The 19,932-nt window shown below is 41.6% G+C and overlaps 2 protein-coding genes and 2 long non-coding RNA genes across 8 annotated transcripts in view; 1 reads left to right on the plus strand and 3 right to left on the minus strand.

Annotated features, from left to right (window-relative positions):
• Positions 1-1,874: 1,874 nt before the first annotated feature.
• On the plus strand, positions 1,875-4,820 carry LOC128139147 (uncharacterized). Its single transcript, XR_008234245.1, has 2 exons — positions 1,875-2,154; positions 2,724-4,820. It is a non-coding gene; the product is annotated as an uncharacterized LOC128139147 (long non-coding RNA).
• LOC128139148 (uncharacterized) lies at positions 2,370-7,663 on the minus strand. Its single transcript, XR_008234246.1, has 2 exons — positions 5,214-7,663; positions 2,370-4,409 (listed from the first exon to the last, which is right to left on the minus strand). It is a non-coding gene; the product is annotated as an uncharacterized LOC128139148 (long non-coding RNA).
• Positions 7,664-7,925: 262 nt separating this feature from the next.
• Positions 7,926-15,140, minus strand: HINT3 (histidine triad nucleotide binding protein 3). The gene is made up of 5 exons (XM_052781151.1): positions 14,943-15,140; positions 14,096-14,213; positions 12,672-12,741; positions 11,724-11,850; positions 7,926-9,729 (listed from the first exon to the last, which is right to left on the minus strand). Exons 1-5 carry the CDS (start codon positions 15,093-15,095, stop codon positions 9,682-9,684), a joined length of 516 nt encoding a protein of 171 aa, XP_052637111.1. The 5' UTR covers positions 15,096-15,140; the 3' UTR covers positions 7,926-9,681.
• A 2,035-nt stretch (positions 15,141-17,175) lies between these two features.
• The window catches only part of NCOA7 (nuclear receptor coactivator 7), a 98,665-nt gene continuing 95,908 nt past the window's right edge, over positions 17,176-19,932 (minus strand). For all 5 annotated transcript variants that reach the window (XM_052781154.1, XM_052781155.1, XM_052781152.1 and 2 more), the window contains one exon: positions 17,176-19,442. In XM_052781154.1, the coding sequence (XP_052637114.1) occupies positions 19,307-19,442 (136 nt within the window). In that variant the 3' untranslated portion in view covers positions 17,176-19,306. The remainder of the gene's footprint in view (positions 19,443-19,932) is intronic.

Consider the following 19,932-nt stretch of genomic DNA (forward strand, 5'->3'; position numbering starts at 1 on the left):
GAGCAGATGGAGACGAGGAAGGGATTCCCAGGAAAGGGGCAGAGATGTGACTATCCGACGGGGGGGGATTGTACTGCAGCTTGTATTTTGTTTTATTTTAACATCTAGACTTGATAACTATAATCCCGTACTCACTGATCTCCCTGTTATGTTGAGCTGAAAGGTTCGGCTTATCCAGATTTCGGTAAGCTTTTTATTAGGACCAGGCCAGCTCAGCACTGAACTCATGTTCGGTATTTTCTGTGCTGATTTTTGGACAGCTTCTTTTCTAGATGGCTAAGATTTTGCTCATGACCTGCAAGCACTGCATGGGCCGCGTTCTTTATGCATCTCCATAATCTCATCCTGCAGTTTCTCCAGTTATGTCCTCCTGCAGTAATCAAAACTAAGGTTTGCTATGAAGCTTTAGCCCTGACAATCAACAAGGAAACAGTTGAAATGTGAACCGGCAGCTGAACGTGAACTTTCCTAGAAGAGAAAGAAAAGAGGCAGATGTGGGTCAGGCTTGTTCACCTCGGCAGTTGAGTGCTGAGACCCAGCAATAAACACATTGCTGAACTGCTGACAAACCCCGCGAGTCTGAGATTGCTTACAAAACCTTGGGATTGCTGAAAGTGGTTCAGTGGAAGAACTCTGCTTTTATTTTGCTTATCTGTCTCGCTTTAAATTTCCTAGCTGTATAGCTTCCATTTTAGAAACTCCTTAGGAGGGGTTACTGGTATTATTGTTTAAGCTTAATCTCTTTGAGACTGGCTTTTGCTTACTTTATCTGCAGAGCATTGCTGTCTGTTCTCAGAAGGTGAATACCTCGATTTTCCAGTGATACTGTTGTCTACAGAAGAATTTAACTAAAGCCCCATTTTTTCCTGCTTTTGACTTGAGGATCCATGCAAAATTGCTGGCAGTCTCTATATGCTGCTCAGCATAGTTTGAAAGTGGATGTATATTAATAAGTAGGACTTACCGAGTATTTGATCCTGACATAAAAACAAAGTGCTTTTCAGATGCTGTGTTTGTAATCTTAACATACATTCCTGTACTGCCACTGAGGAGAAACAAGGAGTTTGTTAGCGTGGATTTGGGGAGTCATCTTACGCTGGCAGCATTACATAAGTATTTCAGGGAGGGAAAGGAAGAACAATTATCCTTTTTAGCCTTCGGGGGAATTTTAAGTACACAAAATGTAATTACTCAAGTTGAAATTTATCCAGGAGGCTAGAATTAACCACCCTCCTCTCACAAAAAATATAACAACAGGATCATATGACAATCATGAGTTTCAATTTAAAAGTGAGAGCCTATGAATGAAAGGCCATTATTTAATGTGTACCACTGCTGATTTTTCTCAATTCTCTTTCGCAGCCATTGTGTTGCCATCTTCTGCTCACCCCATGCACTATTCTAGACCCAAAGGCAACACAAGTGTTTTTTGACTGTGACTTGCACATTCTGCTGGTGCATTCAGGGAGCTCTGTACACTGCTCGTGGGGTTCACATGCAACAGCATCAACATGTGTATATGGGCAAATTCCCATGAAACCTTACTTAAAAAAAAAAACAGCAATGCTTTTAAAATACAGAAATACCTAATTTATAATTCAGTTATTAAGTTGTTCAGAATTTGCATTTCTGTCCATTTCCCCACAGAAAAGCCAGCACTAATCCTCTGTTTTATCTCCAACGCCTGTAAGAAAAGTATCAGCTGTACTAATGTACTATATGGAAACTCTCGTTTGTGTATTTCAGCAGGTGAAGGATACGGTCCAGCAAAGACACGGTTATAACACGGTCAGATCTCTATGGGTACATAAAAGTCTGTCCCTGCTTCACCAGAATAATTACGTACTGCAGAGATAGTCCATGATGTAAGCACATGTAATTTCACAGGTGGCCTGTGTACCCAGAGGGGCTGGGCAGTTCCACCTCTGGAGTGCAAGCTCCCTTGCCTGCAGCCTGCCTGGAGGTTTTCCCTGGCAGACATGGCTGTGCAGCACAGCCTTTTAAGGGAGAACTCTCTATGCTGGTTTTGTCTTCTTTGCTGAACAGGGCATTGCGGATGGTGCCACGCTCGCTAACTGGATTTCTACTTCTCTTTTCAGTGCCCGGTGAGGAAAATCCCCCTGCTCCCACCACGTATCGGCGTTTCGGCTCCGGGTAACGTTTTCTGTGTATAATAACTTCCACAGTCTGTGGGAACCGCACCGGCACAGCGTGGATTTGTCCACCTTTAAGCAGTGTGCAGGCAGGAGAAAGGCTGCCCACCCCTGTGTATGGGTTGGTGCGCTGGCTGTTGGGGAATGGTTTGCTCTCTTCGCCTGTCAGTAAGCTTGTGCTGAACAGGTCAGCCAGCACCGCATCAGATTGTTTGCGGGAAGTCTGCGGGGCTGCTGGCTGTAAGGATAAAGTTCTTTAAAAGGTGTCATTGCATGAAGAGTAAGTACTGCACCACGTTTGTGTCGCACGGAGGCCGCGGGGTATGTACGGTAGCTGCGGGACCGGTGGTACGCCGTGTAACCTTGTAAGCATAACTTACTGCCCTGGGTTACAAAATGACTTCTGAATTTCAGCTGAATCACTTTTACTTTCTTCAGTGCTGTAGGATTATGGGTGGACTTAACAAAATCTTCAGATATTTAACATCTTTTTCAGCAGCTTTGCCTCTCACTCAGGCAAAACTCTTCCAAAAATTATCACAAGGGTGATTTGTTGTTTTTCCTTCACAGCTGACAGTGCACCCAGGAACCACAGTTACAACCAGTCATTGATTTGTTTCCTGCTTGAGTGCCATAAAACATTTTCAAGAAATGGAAGAAGATAAAGGGCAGAGTGCTAAAGCTACCAGTGCAGTGGGTGACTTGAGGAAAAGTTGGCAGACCTGGGCAGAGGATCACATTGAATATCAGAGAAAGAACCCATTCAGCAACGACAACAGGCTTGCATCTAAACCCGTGCATGCTCACAGAGGAGATCCTACCTACGGGAGACCCCCTGAAGGGTCTCAGACAGAGCAGAGGGGGAAAGATGCTCACTCACACGTGGGAAAGGAAGTGGAAGAGCTGTGCTTGATCATTAGAAGCACTGGAGAGGTGGGAGAAGATGGACATGTGAGTGTGACATTCGGGCAGCTGTTTGAAACATACGTGACTATTTCTAATAAGGTAGTGGGAATCTTGTTAAGAGCCAGAAAACATGGTCTGGTTCATTTTGAAGGTGAAATGCTTTGGCAAGGAAAAGATGATGATGTGATCATCACTTTGCTAGAATAAGGCTTTCTCATCTGATGAATTCTGCTGCATGGTTCCGTTTGGGAAAACATAGCTGGATACCATCTTGAAAGAGGTTTTCATTACAAAATTTCAACTCAGCTGCTTCTTGGGGCACGAGCAGGAGAGAAAACGGGTGAGAAGGATGAAAAAATATTTTTGTAAGAATAGTAGAGATTTGGACAGAAATCACAAATAATCTACTAATCCATCACGCTGCCATTGGATTGTCCTTTCATTATTGTCATCCACTACCAAGTATACTGCAGTTCTTCACATAACTCTGCTGGATTACTGCTTTAGCTTACTGAAAGTATAAATTACTAACTTGCTACCGTACAACACTGATTCTTGCAGGTTGTGAAATACTTGCTGTATGTGGGATTTTGATTTGTAAAACATGGAATTGAAAACTTTTACGGGAATTCATATACTCCAAAAAAAGAGCCTGGTTTATAGCAAAAGTTTAGGTTATTTTCACATGGTGAAACTGAATAAATGGAAGTTATTTTCATGAAGTATATGAAAATTCCTGAATTTACAGAAATATGACAGCAAGCGTATCTGATGTTTCCTAAATTAGTTGCATCTTGCATGTATTTTGGAGAGCTGCACTAGTCCTGGTATTAGTCTATTCTTATTATCATACCTTCTCCAAACCTTCTGTGTCTCTTGTTTTTTTCCTTCTGTATCCCATACCATTTTTACCTACCTGTTCTGTTCTTCTAGTGCTGTGTCATACCCTAGCAGATCACAAAGCTCTGCAGCCTTTTTGGTGAATTCAGCTATATCCCTTCATAGAAAGTAGGGTGCCACAATATAAAGATGTGAAAGGCAACAGAAACTATATATTGGAGCACTGTGCATTCGTGAGAAAAAGAAAAAAAAGCGGCTCTTTCTCGTCTTTCACCAAAATGTAGCAATGTTGTTTACAAGAGGAGGAGAGTAGAGATCCTGTAGTGCCAAATGCATAAATAAAGGTACAGTGGAGCAGTCCCACACCTCATTTATCTGAGGCAGAGCTGTGCTTTCAGAGCATAGTTGTGAATTTGCCAAACTGGGAGCAAAAATGATCAGCTAGTTAAAACTGAGACTGAAAGATGACTGATAACAATTTCCTTCATGGTTCTTCCAGGGGAACTTTCTCTATGTTTAGAAAAAAAAAAAAAAAGGATTGGTTATATGCAATAGTTGTAATAATGCTATTAAAAATAATCAGGAGCTGTATTTACAATAGTTCCCACCAAGAAAACTGTATAATTAGAAACATAAAGTTCTGGTTTTTACCTGTGCAAATAAAAGCTTTTATGTGGTATTAACTACACTACTTGGTGGGTCTTTAAAGTAAGATATTCTCTCGCCTCGAAAGGATATTGAAATTTAATATAAACTATGAACTTGATAAAAGTGATAGATTATTTTATGCTATTTACAGAAAAGAATGTCTTTTTGCAAAAAGCCTAAAAGAATGGGATTTTGTTTTGACATTTTCATCCAATGGAGGTTTGCATTAAAATAAGCCTTTTGACTGAGCAAATAAAAATACGGATTTCGTTATCCCTCTGCCTCCTTTTCCTAGTGAAAAGACAATCGAAAAAAAAGAGAAGAATTTAATGTGCTAAAATAAGTATATCTGGGGGACAGGGGAGTCAGATGCAGGTGGAGCATGGATGGGGAAACAAGGGTGGGTTTTAATCACCACATAATTTTACCATGTTGGAAACTGGGCAATATGTGCTGCACCAGGCACTGCTGGTGTGCGTGCCATTTGTTTTCAAACCCACTCCTTCTTCCTAAACAAATCTACGTCTTGCAGCTGAAAACAAGACATATAATTTGTGATCTTAACACATTTAAAATGCTTTGTTTTTTGGAAAAGCATTTGTTGCCAAAATGACACGAGCACACCTCAGTGGATTTCAGCTCCTATTAGATAAAGCATGTACGTACGTTTTGATTTTAAAACAAATCAAGCTTTTTATAATACAGCTGTGGAATGCAGTTTGTTTAATTCTAATGATTTTGAAATCCAGTCAATTCTGCTGTAGTATTAGTTCATAGTTTGCAGGAAGCAGTATCAGGTGGTTCAGGTGTCACCAGCTGACAAACAGGATGGTAATATCAGGAAAAATAATACATTATTAGACATTGTACAAATACTACATGAAAAGACACACAGTTGAGGCAGTGTGTAGCCTGAGCACCCCAACATGCAAGTCCAGCTCATGTAAACTTACTAGTTCTTTATTAAGGCTGGCTCAAATAGTTACGTGTCAGGAATGGCTGCCACTGCCACGTAAGTAGTTAGACACGTACGTGGCCTCTGCTGCACTCTCTCCTGCTGCTGGTTGGTTTAAATATCGAGTACATCTGCAAGAGCTTTAAGCACACCTCTGATCAAAACAGATAGAAGCAGAGTAAGCCCTAATGAAATGCTCTTACCCACTTTGTAAGGGACTAAAAAAAGCTTGCCCTATCATGATATTTTGAATAAAATCAAGGATTATTATAAAAAAGGATTATATAGAGAGGGATGGATTTTTTTAAACAATTATAGGGCCAAACTTCCTCCCTGCCAGCTTCAGATGAGCATTCTCTAAAGAGTGACAGAAATCTTTCTCTGTGCCCATACAAATGATTATAAAACACCAAGTTGCCAAACTGGGTCAGCACGCAGGTTGACAAATCCCATCTCTTGCTTCCAGCAATAGCTGGTATTTCAAAAGGAGTCTAAAAGATAGATAATACAATTGGTCAGCTTGTCCACTGGTACGCTCCAGAATAAAAAGTTACTCCTGGAGCCTCTATAGTCATGAGCACAGCATATCTAATCCACATGACTCAATTTAGCTACTAGTTTACAAGTTTTACAAAATTCAGCTCCCTCATCTGCAATGTGGGGATTAGATTGGCATCTCCAGATGAAACAGGAATTTAAACTTCTAAACAGGCAACTTTTTTTCAGCAGGCTCGCATTAGAGTAAATAGAACAGAATTTATTAAATTACTTTTACAAAAATTGTAGCGTGTGAGGTTTTTTCATATTACGGATTATTTGGAGCAGTAAGTAAACTCTGACCTTCTAAATGGTGTTCTTGCCCTACTAAGTAACTTTCAGCTCTTCAAACCTCTCCTAAACTTCACTTCTTTGTGGCAAGCTCCCTCAGTGGTCTTTCCTCTTCCTCCACTTGAAGCCTGTGAATTCTGCATGTTTTGGACTGCACATTGTATGGGGATTATCTGTATTTTGTCAAACACTGAAAGCACTTTCAGCACTTCAATAAATGTTGCACGTCAGTTTGAAATGACAGCGAGTTTTTATGCAGCATTTGGTTGTCTCCAAGTTTGTCAAATTTCAAATACAATTTTCACTGGTTTGCTCCCATTTTTATGCTTTTGTTTACAACTCCCACTTAAGAAGACTTCAGAAGAGCTCGAGGAGCTATTATCAATTTAATCGCATTGAAAACGTTGCCCTTAGTCAAAACACAAACTTTTTTTTTTTATTCTACATTTAACAGCGTTGTATATCTGTTTCATCCTTTCAGAGGGAGCAGTTAGTACTTCAGCATAAAAGCATTATTCTCTGGGTTCGCATTAGGTTGGGAGTTTATGTAAAACAATTGAGCAAACGAGTACAAATAAAGCTTTGTCATTCCTAAACATGTAGTCAAAAAAGCAGCTTTTCTTACGACTGCTAATACTGGATCAAAGAAAAACAGAGCCAGGGGCAGTGGCTAAGCAACTTTCCTTTGTTTCTCCAAGCTCTTGGAGAGCAAGAGCTGCCAAGTTCCCTCTCCAGGAGTATTTTATTGATCTTTGCTCACTGGAAAGCTCTACAGATGATTTTGGAAGTTTTAAAATGCTGCTGTAGAAGAGGGTGACATAGTTAATGGGACCTGCCTACTGCCTCTTCCAGGGGCTAGCCAGTAAGTCTGAAACATATTCAAAGCATGAGGATAGGCTTTTCAGAAAATACTTCTTAGCCTAATTAAAAAAATTATCTGCTAAGTCCAAGAATGCTTGTCAATACAGATGGAAAATGGAACAGGGTTCTATGCTGAAAAACACTAATGAGATACTGAACATTCATCTCAGTAATTAACGTGGCTCTGTTGAATGCTTCGTTGTTTGAGCTGGTTTGAGGCCTGTCTGCTGCTGTCAGAGAAAAGTTTAATTCCCCATCTTGCTCACCAACAAAAGTTGGGAAGCTAGATTATACCCCGATTTTTACCTTTCCAGTCTTACTATCACTAGCAGGACCCTTCTCAAATGTAAGATAGAGAAGTTGACCTTTGTGCTTCTGTGCACATTTGACAACATACTGGGTCTGGCTGGGGTGGAGATAATTTTTCTTCTCAGCAATAAAAGCTGAGGAAGGTGGCGTTTTTGGGGGGAGGAAGCCGGCGTTTTTGGGGGGAGGAAGCCATTGCTACTGGCCTGCTTGTGGGAGGTCATGAGCAATTACCTTTGCATCACATACCTTGTTTTTTTTCTTCCTCTTTCCTTCATTTATTGAACTGTCTTCATCTCGACCCATAAGTTTTCTCACTTTTGCTCTTTCCCATTTTCTTTCCCGTCCCGCTGGTGTCGGGGGTGAAGAGCAAGCAAAGGGCTATCCAGGGTCAGCACCCCCAGTCAACTGTTCCATTGCACTGGAAGATCATTCCAAGACTAGCATTTATTCTGTTTACTAATCCTTTTTGACAACAGTTCACGTTGATACTTTAATATTACATGTCACAGTTAAATACAGTTACGTAAATTAATTATAAATCAGAACACATACACAGTATTAACTCTTGAAAGATCTTGATGTACAGATATTTCATAAAGCTAGGCGCCAGCTCGAACCTCCTAATCTATTGCACAGAAGTAGTCAGTGGCTTTAATTCACACTCTTCCTATCTAATGTTACAAATGAAGACCCTAAAGGGCTGCAAATGACATGTGAGTGCCCACTAAGAATAACAAGACAGTATCAGGAACAAGGTCTTACAGAAAAGAGAGGTGTAAACTCTTCTGGGTAGAAAACATTGTTCTTCAGAAGGGTGTGAACTTTCTGAAATACTACCTATAGCTTACTGGAAGAATATCACAATACATTGTACCCCTAAGGCAAGAGGTGCTGGATCAGTGGAAAACACAGAGCAAATAATGTTCCAGTAAGCCTGCAGGTGCAACAGACCATCATCACCTCAGCTGCATCTAAATGCATCGGCCAAGCACACTTGATGAATTAGGCACCAAGAGATACACGCTGTGAATGAAGAAAATCCACTCCCTGTTTTCTGGAGTTTTAACTTCCCAGACAGTCTGCCTTAATATGGTATTGAAAAACAGAGCACCAGCATTACTGATTAGAGTCACAGGGCAAAGGCAAATGTTCAGCAGGTTCCTTCAGCAACACAACATGTTCCAATTTTGGGCTGAGTCCCTGCTATCCCAAATTCAAATCACATTGCTATTAGGCAAGCCTGCCACATGCTCACTGCGCTGAAGACCCGTTTCTCTTATGACTTCATTTAGAAATCAAATTTAGCCAAGGCATTAGTAATCTCCAAGGGACTTCCAGTGAGAACGATATCAGACCCATCTCAAAAGTTGGATTTTTTTTTTTCTACCATCATGCAGAAGAGCCGCATATTAAATCAATTCCTCTGAACTCTTCACATTTTTTGTAAACATACAACAACTAATTTAAAGTATTGTGCACACAAGAGGGAAGATCTTTAAGCCCAAGATACAACCACTTACACATACATTTAAACTATATTCTATGTTATATAGCATTATCACATCTTGGGCACCTATTGTATTAACATTTACTATGTCGCTGTCATGCAAATAAGCCAGGTAATACATTGAAGTGGTTTAGCACCAGAAAGTTAGTAGTGTACTTTCAGCAATGTACCTACTAATAACTAGGCAGAAGTATCATACAAATACAGATGGAAACTTGAATGTTTTAAATGTTACTTGCAATCCCAGAACAATGCATCCTTAAAATAAAAGCTTGATTCCACAACAAATATTCCCTTTGGTACCGTGTACATGCTGTTAGTAGTAACTTGTTGCCTTAGTTGCAATACATTCTGCTGCTATACCCTGCCTTTTACTAGGACAAGTTCTCTGCATGTGTGCATATGAGTGTGTATGTGTTATGAATATATATATACACACATATAAAATTGTAATTAAAATACATTGCCTTATTGTCAGAGAAGTATACAGACTCAAGTATCTCAATGGGAGAATGAGGTTGGCAGCTACAAATTCTGTGTGTATTTCCTCATAAGGAACTAAAGCTTCTTTTTTTTATCCTTGTATGTTATCGGCAACATCAAACTGTGCAACCTTAAATCAGAGTTCAAAGACAAAGAACAAACTGGCTAGCAACACAAGGCTAAGAGTGCTTTCAGCTGGCAGCATTTTCAGTTTGCAGTCGCTCAATCAGTTGTTCAGCCTATGAAGGAGAGAAAGCAATGCATTAACTACACCATGGACCTTCAGTTTACTGAAAATTCCATTTTAAAAATAGTGACACTGACAGAGCATTTACTTTTCATTTTTACAGACAAAGCATGCAACAGAAGCAGAATACAATGATTGCTTTAAAGAGCAGACTCTTTTTCACAGTTTTCATCAAACTCCCATTAGGTGATCAGAAGAGGAAACAGAACCTATGAAAGTCAAGAGGATGTGTGAGCAAATAAACAGCAGATAAAGCAGCGTGTTTTTAAAGACCTCAGAAGGCAGCAGTGCTCAGAACCACCAAGCTGTGAGACCTGGAATTCTTTGGGAGATGCTCCAGAACAGCATGTTGTGGCCTCTCATCACCCAACAAGCTGCACACCAACCACATACGTTGCTGAGGCATGGAGTGCATTCCTGTATGTGGTTCACGTCATGAGATATACATCCACTCTTTGGTTATGTCACTATGCTCACACATACTTTTCTCATTGTATGGCTATTTATGCATCTAGCGCATAGCCGGGACAGCTGTATTTGGTATACGTAACAGCACCAGCCCACAGAGCCCTCAGAAAGGCTCAGGGCAGAAGGAAGTCTGCCATCGTTGTCCTAGCAGGCCAAACTGGGCACATGGAGACTACCATGGCCACTTCTGAAACAAATCAGTTTACTGTCAGCTTTTTTTTTTTTGCCAGTCCCACTGAATTAATCTTTTAATTTGAACTAGTGCTTGAGGTTTTAATAAGATCTCTGAAGGAACCACGTTAAAAGGTGAAAAACTTAAGTTTGGCATGTTTTAAATGCACACAGTAAAAAAGCAGTCGGCTACCTAACGTAGGAACTACTTAACAGCACTTAAGTAGCTCTTGCAGTTTATTTGCAAATAAAGCTAGATAAAGCGTGGAGCAACTGAAAATGAAGTAATCTGAATCTTGTTTTGAGCTCTTTAACAAGTATCACATTCAAGCCATTACAATTTAAAAAAAAAAACCAAAAACCCCAAACCCGAAAACAACTCAAGAACACTTTCCAACTTGACAACAGGGCAAAGTAGTTTTTGAAGTGCATCCATATTGGATAACCAAACTTGGTACAGATCTCCCTGAGCTAATCCAAGACAGCAAGCAGTAAAACTACACAGCCATGCTTGTTTGAGGGCCAAATATCTGTGTGATGCTCTACAACACAGAAAAGACACATCTGCTTTTTTCAAGCTAAGTGAGATCTCCAGCAAGGTACCACTGTGGAGAAGCTGAGTTTTTTCTCTTTAAGTAAGAGGCTGTCTGTATTCTTTAGATGAGACAGACCTTTTTCAGCATCTTTGGTTTGGGGCTGTGCAATGACACCAGGATGCTGTAGCTACATTGCAAGGACAGGTTCTTCGCTGCATCAAAGCAGCGAGGGTAAGCTTTGGTTCTTGAGAGAGAGATTTTCAAATGGTGATTTAGTCAGTGCCAGTTCAGTCTCATTGCTTATCTCTACTGACACAACTGAGCACAAACAACGTTTTTGTAAAGCAGACACTTGTTTTAGTCTACAGATGCCAAGATGAGAAAAAACATGTGAACTGATAAAAGCAATCATTAGGTGGACATGGTTTTCACCTAAACGGGATGAACCAGGGCATGTACAATACAGTCCATCACATTTGAATTTATCCTTTTAAATTAAAGAACAGCTACTTATAAAGCGTCCTCAGAACCACATCACATTCACCCGAGCTACACATTAGATCCAGAACTCCTGTATTGTTTGCTGTTAATGTTATTGGCACTTGACTCCCCTTAATAAGCACAAACATTAAGGTTTTTAACATTATATTTTCACAAATAGTTAATGCAAAATATACAAAACTATTAATTACAGTAATGACAACAATAATTGCTCAAAGCATTTTTGGACATAGTTAAAATGTTAAAAAGACATCACATTTTCAGCTTGCAACTGAAAACCTACCAAAAAGCTCATCTGCATTACACTTACCGTGATAAACCAGTAGGAATTGATTCTGTACACGAGTCTGGATAAGAATCCTAACTGACTGGCTGGGGCCAGGACGTGAAGATGCAAGTGGGATATTGAGCAGAATGGAGGCCAGTGAAAACCCATCCTTCAGAAAAGGAAAACAAGTAAAAAATACTGGTGATGTTAATTCAGAAAGAAGTGGAACATCATACGTTATTTAACATAATCAACTGAATTAACAACTCAATGCATTGCATTTTCCTTGTAAAAAACATGCCTTTTCCCTTCAGGATGCTCTCAGGGAACCTTCTCGAAAGCCCATTAACCTCATCCTTCACATCTCCCTATTTAAGATACATTTCGTTAAAAAGGAGGTTTTAAAAAAATAAAATGTATCTTAAATGTATCATATCTAGTTTTCAGCTAAAAAGCCAACTGTCACCCGATGAATGCAGTTTCTACATATTTTAAACATGAAGGCCCAGCTCCCTATACTCTACACTATTTAAATTATATTACAATTTACTTCGTCTATCAAAGGCACTGACTTAAACTAAAGGGTGCAGCACCGAAATCAAAAGAATGCAGGTATGACTGAAACACAATGCAGTGCCCTGCTTGAATAGGACAAAGTTTACCTCTCTTCTGGAATCTAGGATTTAGAGCATATTTTCAGCACGTAATTAAAGAGCAGCCTTTTAGATAAGTTGTTTGAAGTGCCCTCTCTATCCCAAGATGTGGTCAAGAAAGAATCTCAGAGTTGGAGCGCAATCTGTGCTGGAAATTCCTCAGGAAAAAAAGTCTGTATTCAATGCCAGCACATTCTACTTGAGAAGTCATGTGGTACGTGAACGCAGACCTGATTTCTTCAATAAATCACACTGCAGTTGTTGCCACCATCTTTAAAATAGCATTCTGAAAAGTAAAAGACATACTCAATAAACACAGAAGGTTTCCGTTACATACCTTACATCATTCAAGTCATTAAAATTATTTCTCTGGAGGACAGCTTTTCCAACTTCCATCATTCTCTTCACTATTAAACACAAATAAATTTCATTTAATGTTTAAGTAATATTTTACACATCGTATGTCATCAAGTAATTTAAAAAAGGTATTCTTCAGAATATTAACTTCAACAAACTGGTTACAGTGAGATCACAAACACAGGTTTTTCAAAAGATAAATACTGTAACTACTCATAATCAAACAAAGATTGTCAAGACAGTGTTGTGCAATGACTGACATGAAAATTGCCACTGTTACCAATTTCCACACTCATGATGCTTTTAAGTGGGACATTATTCTAAGAACTTCGGCCAAAGCCATGCTATCACTACACCCTTGTAAAAAAAAACCCTAACAAATACTGATTGGTCAGAATGATGACATTTACACTATTTCCAGGGTTATATCTCTACACAGCTACAGGACTTTAATCTCTAGGTCCTGTGCAGCCTGACAAAAGTTAGGAAGTTTCAGAGATGGTACACAAATTCAAATGAAAATAAAATAAATCTGTCGGTCCTATTTATCACTAGGACAAAGTTTCATTACTGTATCACTGAGAAAAAGAGCAACCCTAGTACAAAACGTCAAAGCAAAAGCCTAAGGAATCGTCTTGAAGCCAAACATGTAGAGGAGTTGTTTCTGGAGAAAACTACCCTACATTTAGAAGAGAAATACAGTGATGCAAGATTTACAACTACAATTCTTTTCCTGCATCAGCTGTAAATTTCCCTCAGGTGGAATCTCTTCATGCATGTATGGCTGTAGTTTCTTCTGTTACTCAACACAGCTAGGCATTTCCTGTGAAACAAATTCCAGGACAATGTTTTCTTATGAAAAAAAAAAAAAAGCCTATCAACAATAAATCATAGTTTCGATATTTTAGAACTTTATCTCTTCAAATATTATTTAAGTTTTTTGGGACACCATTTCCCTTTCTCCTCTCAGTCCCTTTTTTCCTGAAAAATAATGTAGCACTTATTTTAAAATACACATTTTATAAAATTCTTCTGTAATTTTTCATATAATTTAAAATTGCTTATATATCTGAGAAAACGCAATGAAGCAGCATGCAAACACTTTAAAAACAAAGTTGCGGTTCCAACAGAGTGCAGAGGAATCTATACTCCATGCAAACAACAGAGATTTCATGCACTAGCGCAATGTTTTTCTAGAAACCACAAAAAAATGTGCTGTTCTGGAACAGCACGCAGAAGTTCCCAGGAAGGGTAAGTCCCTACCTACACTCACTCACACCATCTAGTTCCACGTTTACATCCTCAACCAAACGGTGCTCAAAGGTGTCATTTACTTGACAACGCACTGTTTAAGGCTGTGCAAAATTACTTTCCGTTGGGTTAAACGCACGCTTACAGCCTTACCTACAGGTATGTGTTCTGCCTTCAGCGTTTTGCAGTTTCCCATGTGCTCCACCGGCACCACCAGAAAGTGGTGGGGGGCACCGGGTCTGATGTCTCTGAAGCAAACCAGGTCTTCGTACTAAGAAAGGATGCAAACGCATTAAATTGATTAGGATGAGGATAGTGGCAAGGGACAGGTAACAAGGCCCGTCTTCCCCATATCGACGTGATGATGCTTAACGCCATATTAGAAGCAACGAGCAAAAATCGTTCGGATTTGCGGAGCCAGCCTACAGAAAGGCGTGTAGGCGCGATTTGCGTCCTCAGCTGACCTTCTGCAGCCAGGGCTCCCCGGCGTCAGCTTCAAGGCTTCTAGCTGTTGTGCCGACGCCGAAGGGTTCCCTCCCGATGGATGTCCCCCCCCCTCGTCTCCATAAGGGACACCCCAAACCCGCCCAGCCCTTTAAAGCAGCACCCTTCCCCCGCGGGCAGCCCGGGCACCGCCTCGCCCAGCGGGAGGGCTGTCCCCAGGCCACCCACGCAGCACTTCAGGGTTTCATCCCCCCCCCCCCCCGTTCTCACACGAACCCCCTCGGCCCCTTTTCCCGCTCGCCCGGAGCCCTGCCCCTCGGGCACCCCCATCCCCACAGGAGCCCTCACTCACACCGCCACGGCGACAGCCGGAATCCGGCTCTTCGTTAAAAAAAAAAACAACAAAAAAACGGCAACAAGCGACAACCACCCACCAGGGGCCAACAAAAGCCCCTCCGCTGCCCGCGGGGGAGCCGGCCGGACCCCCACCTGCGGCAGAGGAACGAAGGGCGGCCGGGGGAGGCCGCTGCCGCCGCCCGGGGCGTCTCTCACCCACCTGGCAGGGGAGCAGCGCCGTGCCCGGCTCCTCCCGGCGGGCGATCCTGCAGAACGCGCACTTGCCGTCGTAACCGCCACCGTTCCCGGCTTCTTTCCCCTCGCCGGCGGTCGCGGCCGCGGCCGCCCCCTTCTCCTCCTCCCCCGCCGCCATTTTCCCTTCGCCCTCCGCCTGCGGCCGGGCCCCCGCGCGCGCCCCCTGCCGGCGCGGGGCGGAGGGGAAAGAGGGGAGGGGAGGGGCGGGGCGTGAGGGCCGCGGACCAACCACAGGCGCCCGCGGGCAGCGCCCCGCCCACCTGCCCGCGGGGGCGGGCGGGCGCGGAAAGCAATGCGCCCGCGGAGCTGTGAGGGCTCCTCGGCGGTGAGGGGAAAGGGGGGGGGGGGGTGCGCTCCCGCCGGCCTCCGACATAACCCCCGGCTTTTGTTTTTTTCCCGAAGCCTCACACAGCTGAAGCAGGAACGTCTGCAGGCTGAGGGGTGAATGAATCTGAGGCAGGCAGGCCCGCCCGAGCAGGGGGAAATAGCGGATTTGAATTCCCTCGGTGTGCCCAAGCAAACCTCCCGCCGCACGCCTGCAGCATCAGTACAAACCCACGGAGCCTGCTGAGCGCAAGCTTTCACTAAGAAGAAAAAGGTACAAACCGGGAATAAAATTAACTGAACGCATCCTGAGCTCCTTCAATTCATGTAATGGTACAGTAGTTTGGGTTGGAAGGGGCCTTCAAAGGCCATCTCGTCCAACCCCCTGCCATGAGCAGGCACATCTTCACCTAGACCAGGTTGCTCAGAGCCCCGTCCAGCCTGACCTGGAATGTTTCCAGGGATGGGGCATCGACCACCTCTCTGGGCAACCTGGGCCAGGGTTTCACCACCCTCAGCGTATCAACTGCCCCCAAAGCTAACCAAGGGTATGTCTAAGAGGTGGCTAACCTTCAATTTCTAAAAATGTTTTCTTAGTAATTTGTATTTTAAATCGCCTGCGCTGTTCGTTAGACTGGAGTTGCAGAGCTGCAGAATCCCTGACCATGGAATTGCAGTGTTTATGTTCTTCACGCAGCCCAAATGGCACAAAGGACTTGCCCCACAGATGATAGGACGCAGTATTTACAGAGGTAACGAGTCGCAAAATTTGGAGAGAGATTTTTCAAAAATGCATTTCTTTCAGAGCATGCAAGCTGTGCTTGTACAAATAGGACACGGTTAGCTATTCTACCTGAAGAAGCTCATTTGCCAGCATTTGCCGACCTGCAGAGCACATGGCGATCCCTTTGCAATGAGCCAATCTGCTCCTTTTCTCTGCTGTAAACAGGCAAGTGAAATCTTCACAGTTTACACACAAGGATTGTTCTGAAAGTAACTTTGCTCAAAAGCCAGCTTTGTACAAAACATCTGGTGCAAAAACTGCACTGAAACCAGCACCAAATCAAACATCCGCACTTACCTGCGCACTTACAAGCCTTATTGTGAATGAGCATTTCACCACTGTCCTGAATCAAAACTCTTTACCCCGAGTACCACTAAAAGACACATGCTTCATGTTGCAAGAACATGTTTTGTTCTCCCTCTGAGAGAAAAATTACTAGTGACTGGAATTTTCCTCTTACTTTACAGTAAGAAAAATCTTACCGCCATTTCACTCAAAGGAAGGTTCACAGATAGCATGTGTGTTCTGTTTCATGCGTAATCGTAGTTTGTTTTTTTCTTAATGCCACCTCTGTATACCATAAAGCCAATACAAGCCAAGAACCAAGTAACTTTAAGGCATTGTACGCCTTTGTCTTGCTTGGACAGAAAGAAAAATACATCAAGACTTTAGCAATATAAAAAGGGTGCATACAAAAATAAGGTACACAGACTTTTGACTCCTGGGAACAGGTTAGTCAAAAAAGATGCGGAAATACATGTCATTCACTACAGCTGAGAGAAGCAAGGAGAACTACTAGGTCAACTGTTTAACTCTTTACTGGTACTTCTTAGCCTTTTGTCACAGTCTATCTTTGAGTGAACACGAAAACAGCTCTATTTCAGGAGATGCCACACCACACACACAAAAAAAACCCCAACCCAAAAGCTCCCATCTCCTTAGCCACGTTTCTAAAATATGATATTGCTGGAATTCTCTTTTTGAGGGGAGATGTAGGTATTTTTCAGCATAACCTGTAACTTAAGCTGCACCCTTTCACCTTTAAAATGTACTAAAGTTCATGAATAAAAGAGAAAACATCTGTAAGAAGTTTCTGAATGCATAAATTCCTTTATTGAAAATATTGTGATAGCACTGCATTACATATATTCAATATTCATAGTTTCAAGGGTCACAGAATTTTGATTGAACAACACTGTTTTGAATATAAGACCACAGCGTTTAGATATGCTCTGACAAGGATAATATAATGGAGTAAGTTGTAGGTAGCAATAGTGAAATGTATGTAAAATGTTGAACTTGGTTGGTTTGGTTTTTTTTTTTTTTTAAACTATTAAGTGGTCTGCCACCATTTAAAAGAGCAAACAGTATTAGATATTCCTGGTATCTTGAAAGCGTTATGCTGTTAGCGACTTCCAAAAATATTTTACAGCACTACCAGTAAGAACTTTATTTATGGATGCAGTAGACCACATAGAAGGGAAGTGTGAAAAGCTCACGTGCAGCGTGTTATAGGCTTACTGTATATAGCATTGGTTTTTAGACTGTGAAATTTATGTGCAGGATCAAGATTTAGTAATGCTCTTGAAAGAAAACCACTTGGCCTTTTTTTTTTTTTTTTAAATCAAAAAGGGAAGAGCAGTAACTACATTGAGTTGTATTACTCAGTTAATAATATTCCAAAATTAGACTGCACTGTTTTAACGCATGAAAACACACTACCGTTTCTAAAACCTGCCTTTCTCAGGACAATGACATATTTGAGTCTAAGGGCAGGACAGCGTCCTAATGTTGGTCAGGCCTGGATTGTGTAAACAAAACCAGAGCTTAATGGGAAAAGAGAATTCCTTAGCAAACAGTAAAGATTGCCAGTCCTCTGTCACACCCTCCCTATTTACTGAAATTTTCATTTTGTAACATGGAGTCTTTTTCTCTTTAGCGTTGCGGGGGAGAGGGAGGAAGTATCCGATTATTTAATGAAAAACAAAGAAGAATATTTAGTTGCCCATCAAATCCTAAACCAGCCTGTTGCTTCAAGTCTTTTTTGGGAAGGAAATCATATATGTAATTACTAAGAAAACAAGTATTACACTAACATGATCTGGCCTGTTAGGGAAATAGCATTCTTCTCTAAATCTCGATTGTATTTTCTCCTTAACAAATTCTTCAATTTGTAGAGAAATGCTCATAAAAGCACAGTGGGTGGCTTATTTTGAATCATTTGGTGGTGATACAGAAAAACAATCCTCTCTTAGAACTGTCCTTCGTAAACAGTCAAATAATACAAGGGCAGATGCTCAGAGCGTGCTGTCCCAATTCTCTTGACTGCAACAGAGCTGATACAGTGTATACTAGGTGGCAGTTTGCCCAATGTCTCCATACACTGCCAAAATAATATTAGTATTCCTATTAACAGGAATGTGGCAGCAGAGTTAATAAGAATCACTATCCACCTTCTCCCTCAGAAAAAAAACAAAACAGAATTATGCACTCAAGTGTTTCTGCCAGAAAACAAACCCTCTAATTAGGGTAAAACAAAAACCAAATCTCATTTACAAAATAAAAATACAAAAATTAATGTCAGAAATCAAATAAATTGACTCAGAATAAACACCAAGGCATAAGAAACCTACCTGAATAGTAACTATTTATCAAATTGAGATTTGAAATATTAAAAGGAAAAACTCATAGCTAATGCATTTACAAAAAAAAGAAATCTGTTATACAATAACAATAAATAAAAAGATTTTAAAAACATGTTCCCTTAAGTGCTGTATACACCTATTTGTGATTCTTTTCCATGGCAAACAGTATGCTGTAGATTTTGGTAAAGTAACCTTTTATTTTTGGTTAGCATTTGTACGTTGCACATAAATACACATGGAATGTACTAGATAGTTATAGTTTTCCCACAGGATCTTTTTCACAGTTACAGAAAACGTTTTCAACCTATACACCATGAATGTTTTCGTAAGCATCGTATCTTCGATGGAGGAGCGTTGGAAGTAAAAAAGACTTCAGACTGATCTCTTACTGTTCTGTCTCTTACTGCCTCTCAAAACCAGCTCTGTTTTTTCTTGGGTTAGTTGGTTGGGGGTTTTTTGCGTAGTCATGCTCCGGTACAAACTTGAGGAAAAAGCGTGTAACGTTGTGAGGCAGCCTGCACCTTCTAGTTAGCTTTTAAGTGCCTAATGGATCCAGTCCTTAAGGCAGTCAGTATTTCACTCAAATGTCCATACTTCTACATCTTGTATTATGAAATCTTCTTTCTTAGATAAGATGTCATTATTGAAGGTGCTGCAGGAGTTGCTTCGCCCGTGATACAAATCTGCATCTAACCATAAGCCAAACCGGCCACTAAAAAGGAAATACACACAAAAAATTCAGGTTATATGTAACAGTAGAAATACTGGAAGCTGTAGAAACAACCAGAGCAGCGACAAGGAGGAATCTAGGTAACTCTGAGGACCTCTTAGACCAAACGTGAAGAGCTCAATCCTGGCAAAGCACTTGCCAAGAAGCTCGCGGAGCAGTCCCCCCGCTTTTGTTTGTGCCAGCGAGCGGGGCAGAGCGCAGGACCGAGCGTGCGCCCGCAGCCCCCCGTGCCATTCAGCTGTTTGCACCGCCAGCTGTGGCTGAGGCTGAGACGAGGGCACAGGCGTTGGGGTCCCTTCCGTGGCTGTTTGGATGTGGACTAGGCCCCTTCTGGTTTAGGAGGAGGAGGAGGAGGGGTGTATACACACTCCCGATGCAAATCATGCCCAGATGTTCCGTGGTGCAGCCTGCAGTCAGCTTTAGTTAAGTCGTATAGCCTTAGGCCTTGATTTCATACCCACTGACCTTTGAA

This window comes from Harpia harpyja, chromosome 3, assembly GCF_026419915.1.
Source record: "Harpia harpyja isolate bHarHar1 chromosome 3, bHarHar1 primary haplotype, whole genome shotgun sequence".
Lineage (NCBI taxonomy): Eukaryota > Metazoa > Chordata > Aves > Accipitriformes > Accipitridae > Harpia > Harpia harpyja.

Bases quoted from the DNA above. Each gene is read 5' to 3' on its own strand.
- HINT3 (XM_052781151.1), bottom strand. From the start codon at position 15,095: ATGGCGGCGGGGGAGGAGGAGAAGGGGGCGGCCGCGGCCGCGACCGCC. The intron at 14,214-14,942 runs GTGGGTGAGAGA...ATCCTTTCTTAG, and splicing joins CGGCGCTGCTCCCCTGCCAG to TACGAAGACCTGGTTTGCTT. The intron at 11,851-12,671 runs GTATGTAACGGA...CCTTTTCTGAAG, and splicing joins AATGACTTGAATGATGTAAG to GATGGGTTTTCACTGGCCTC.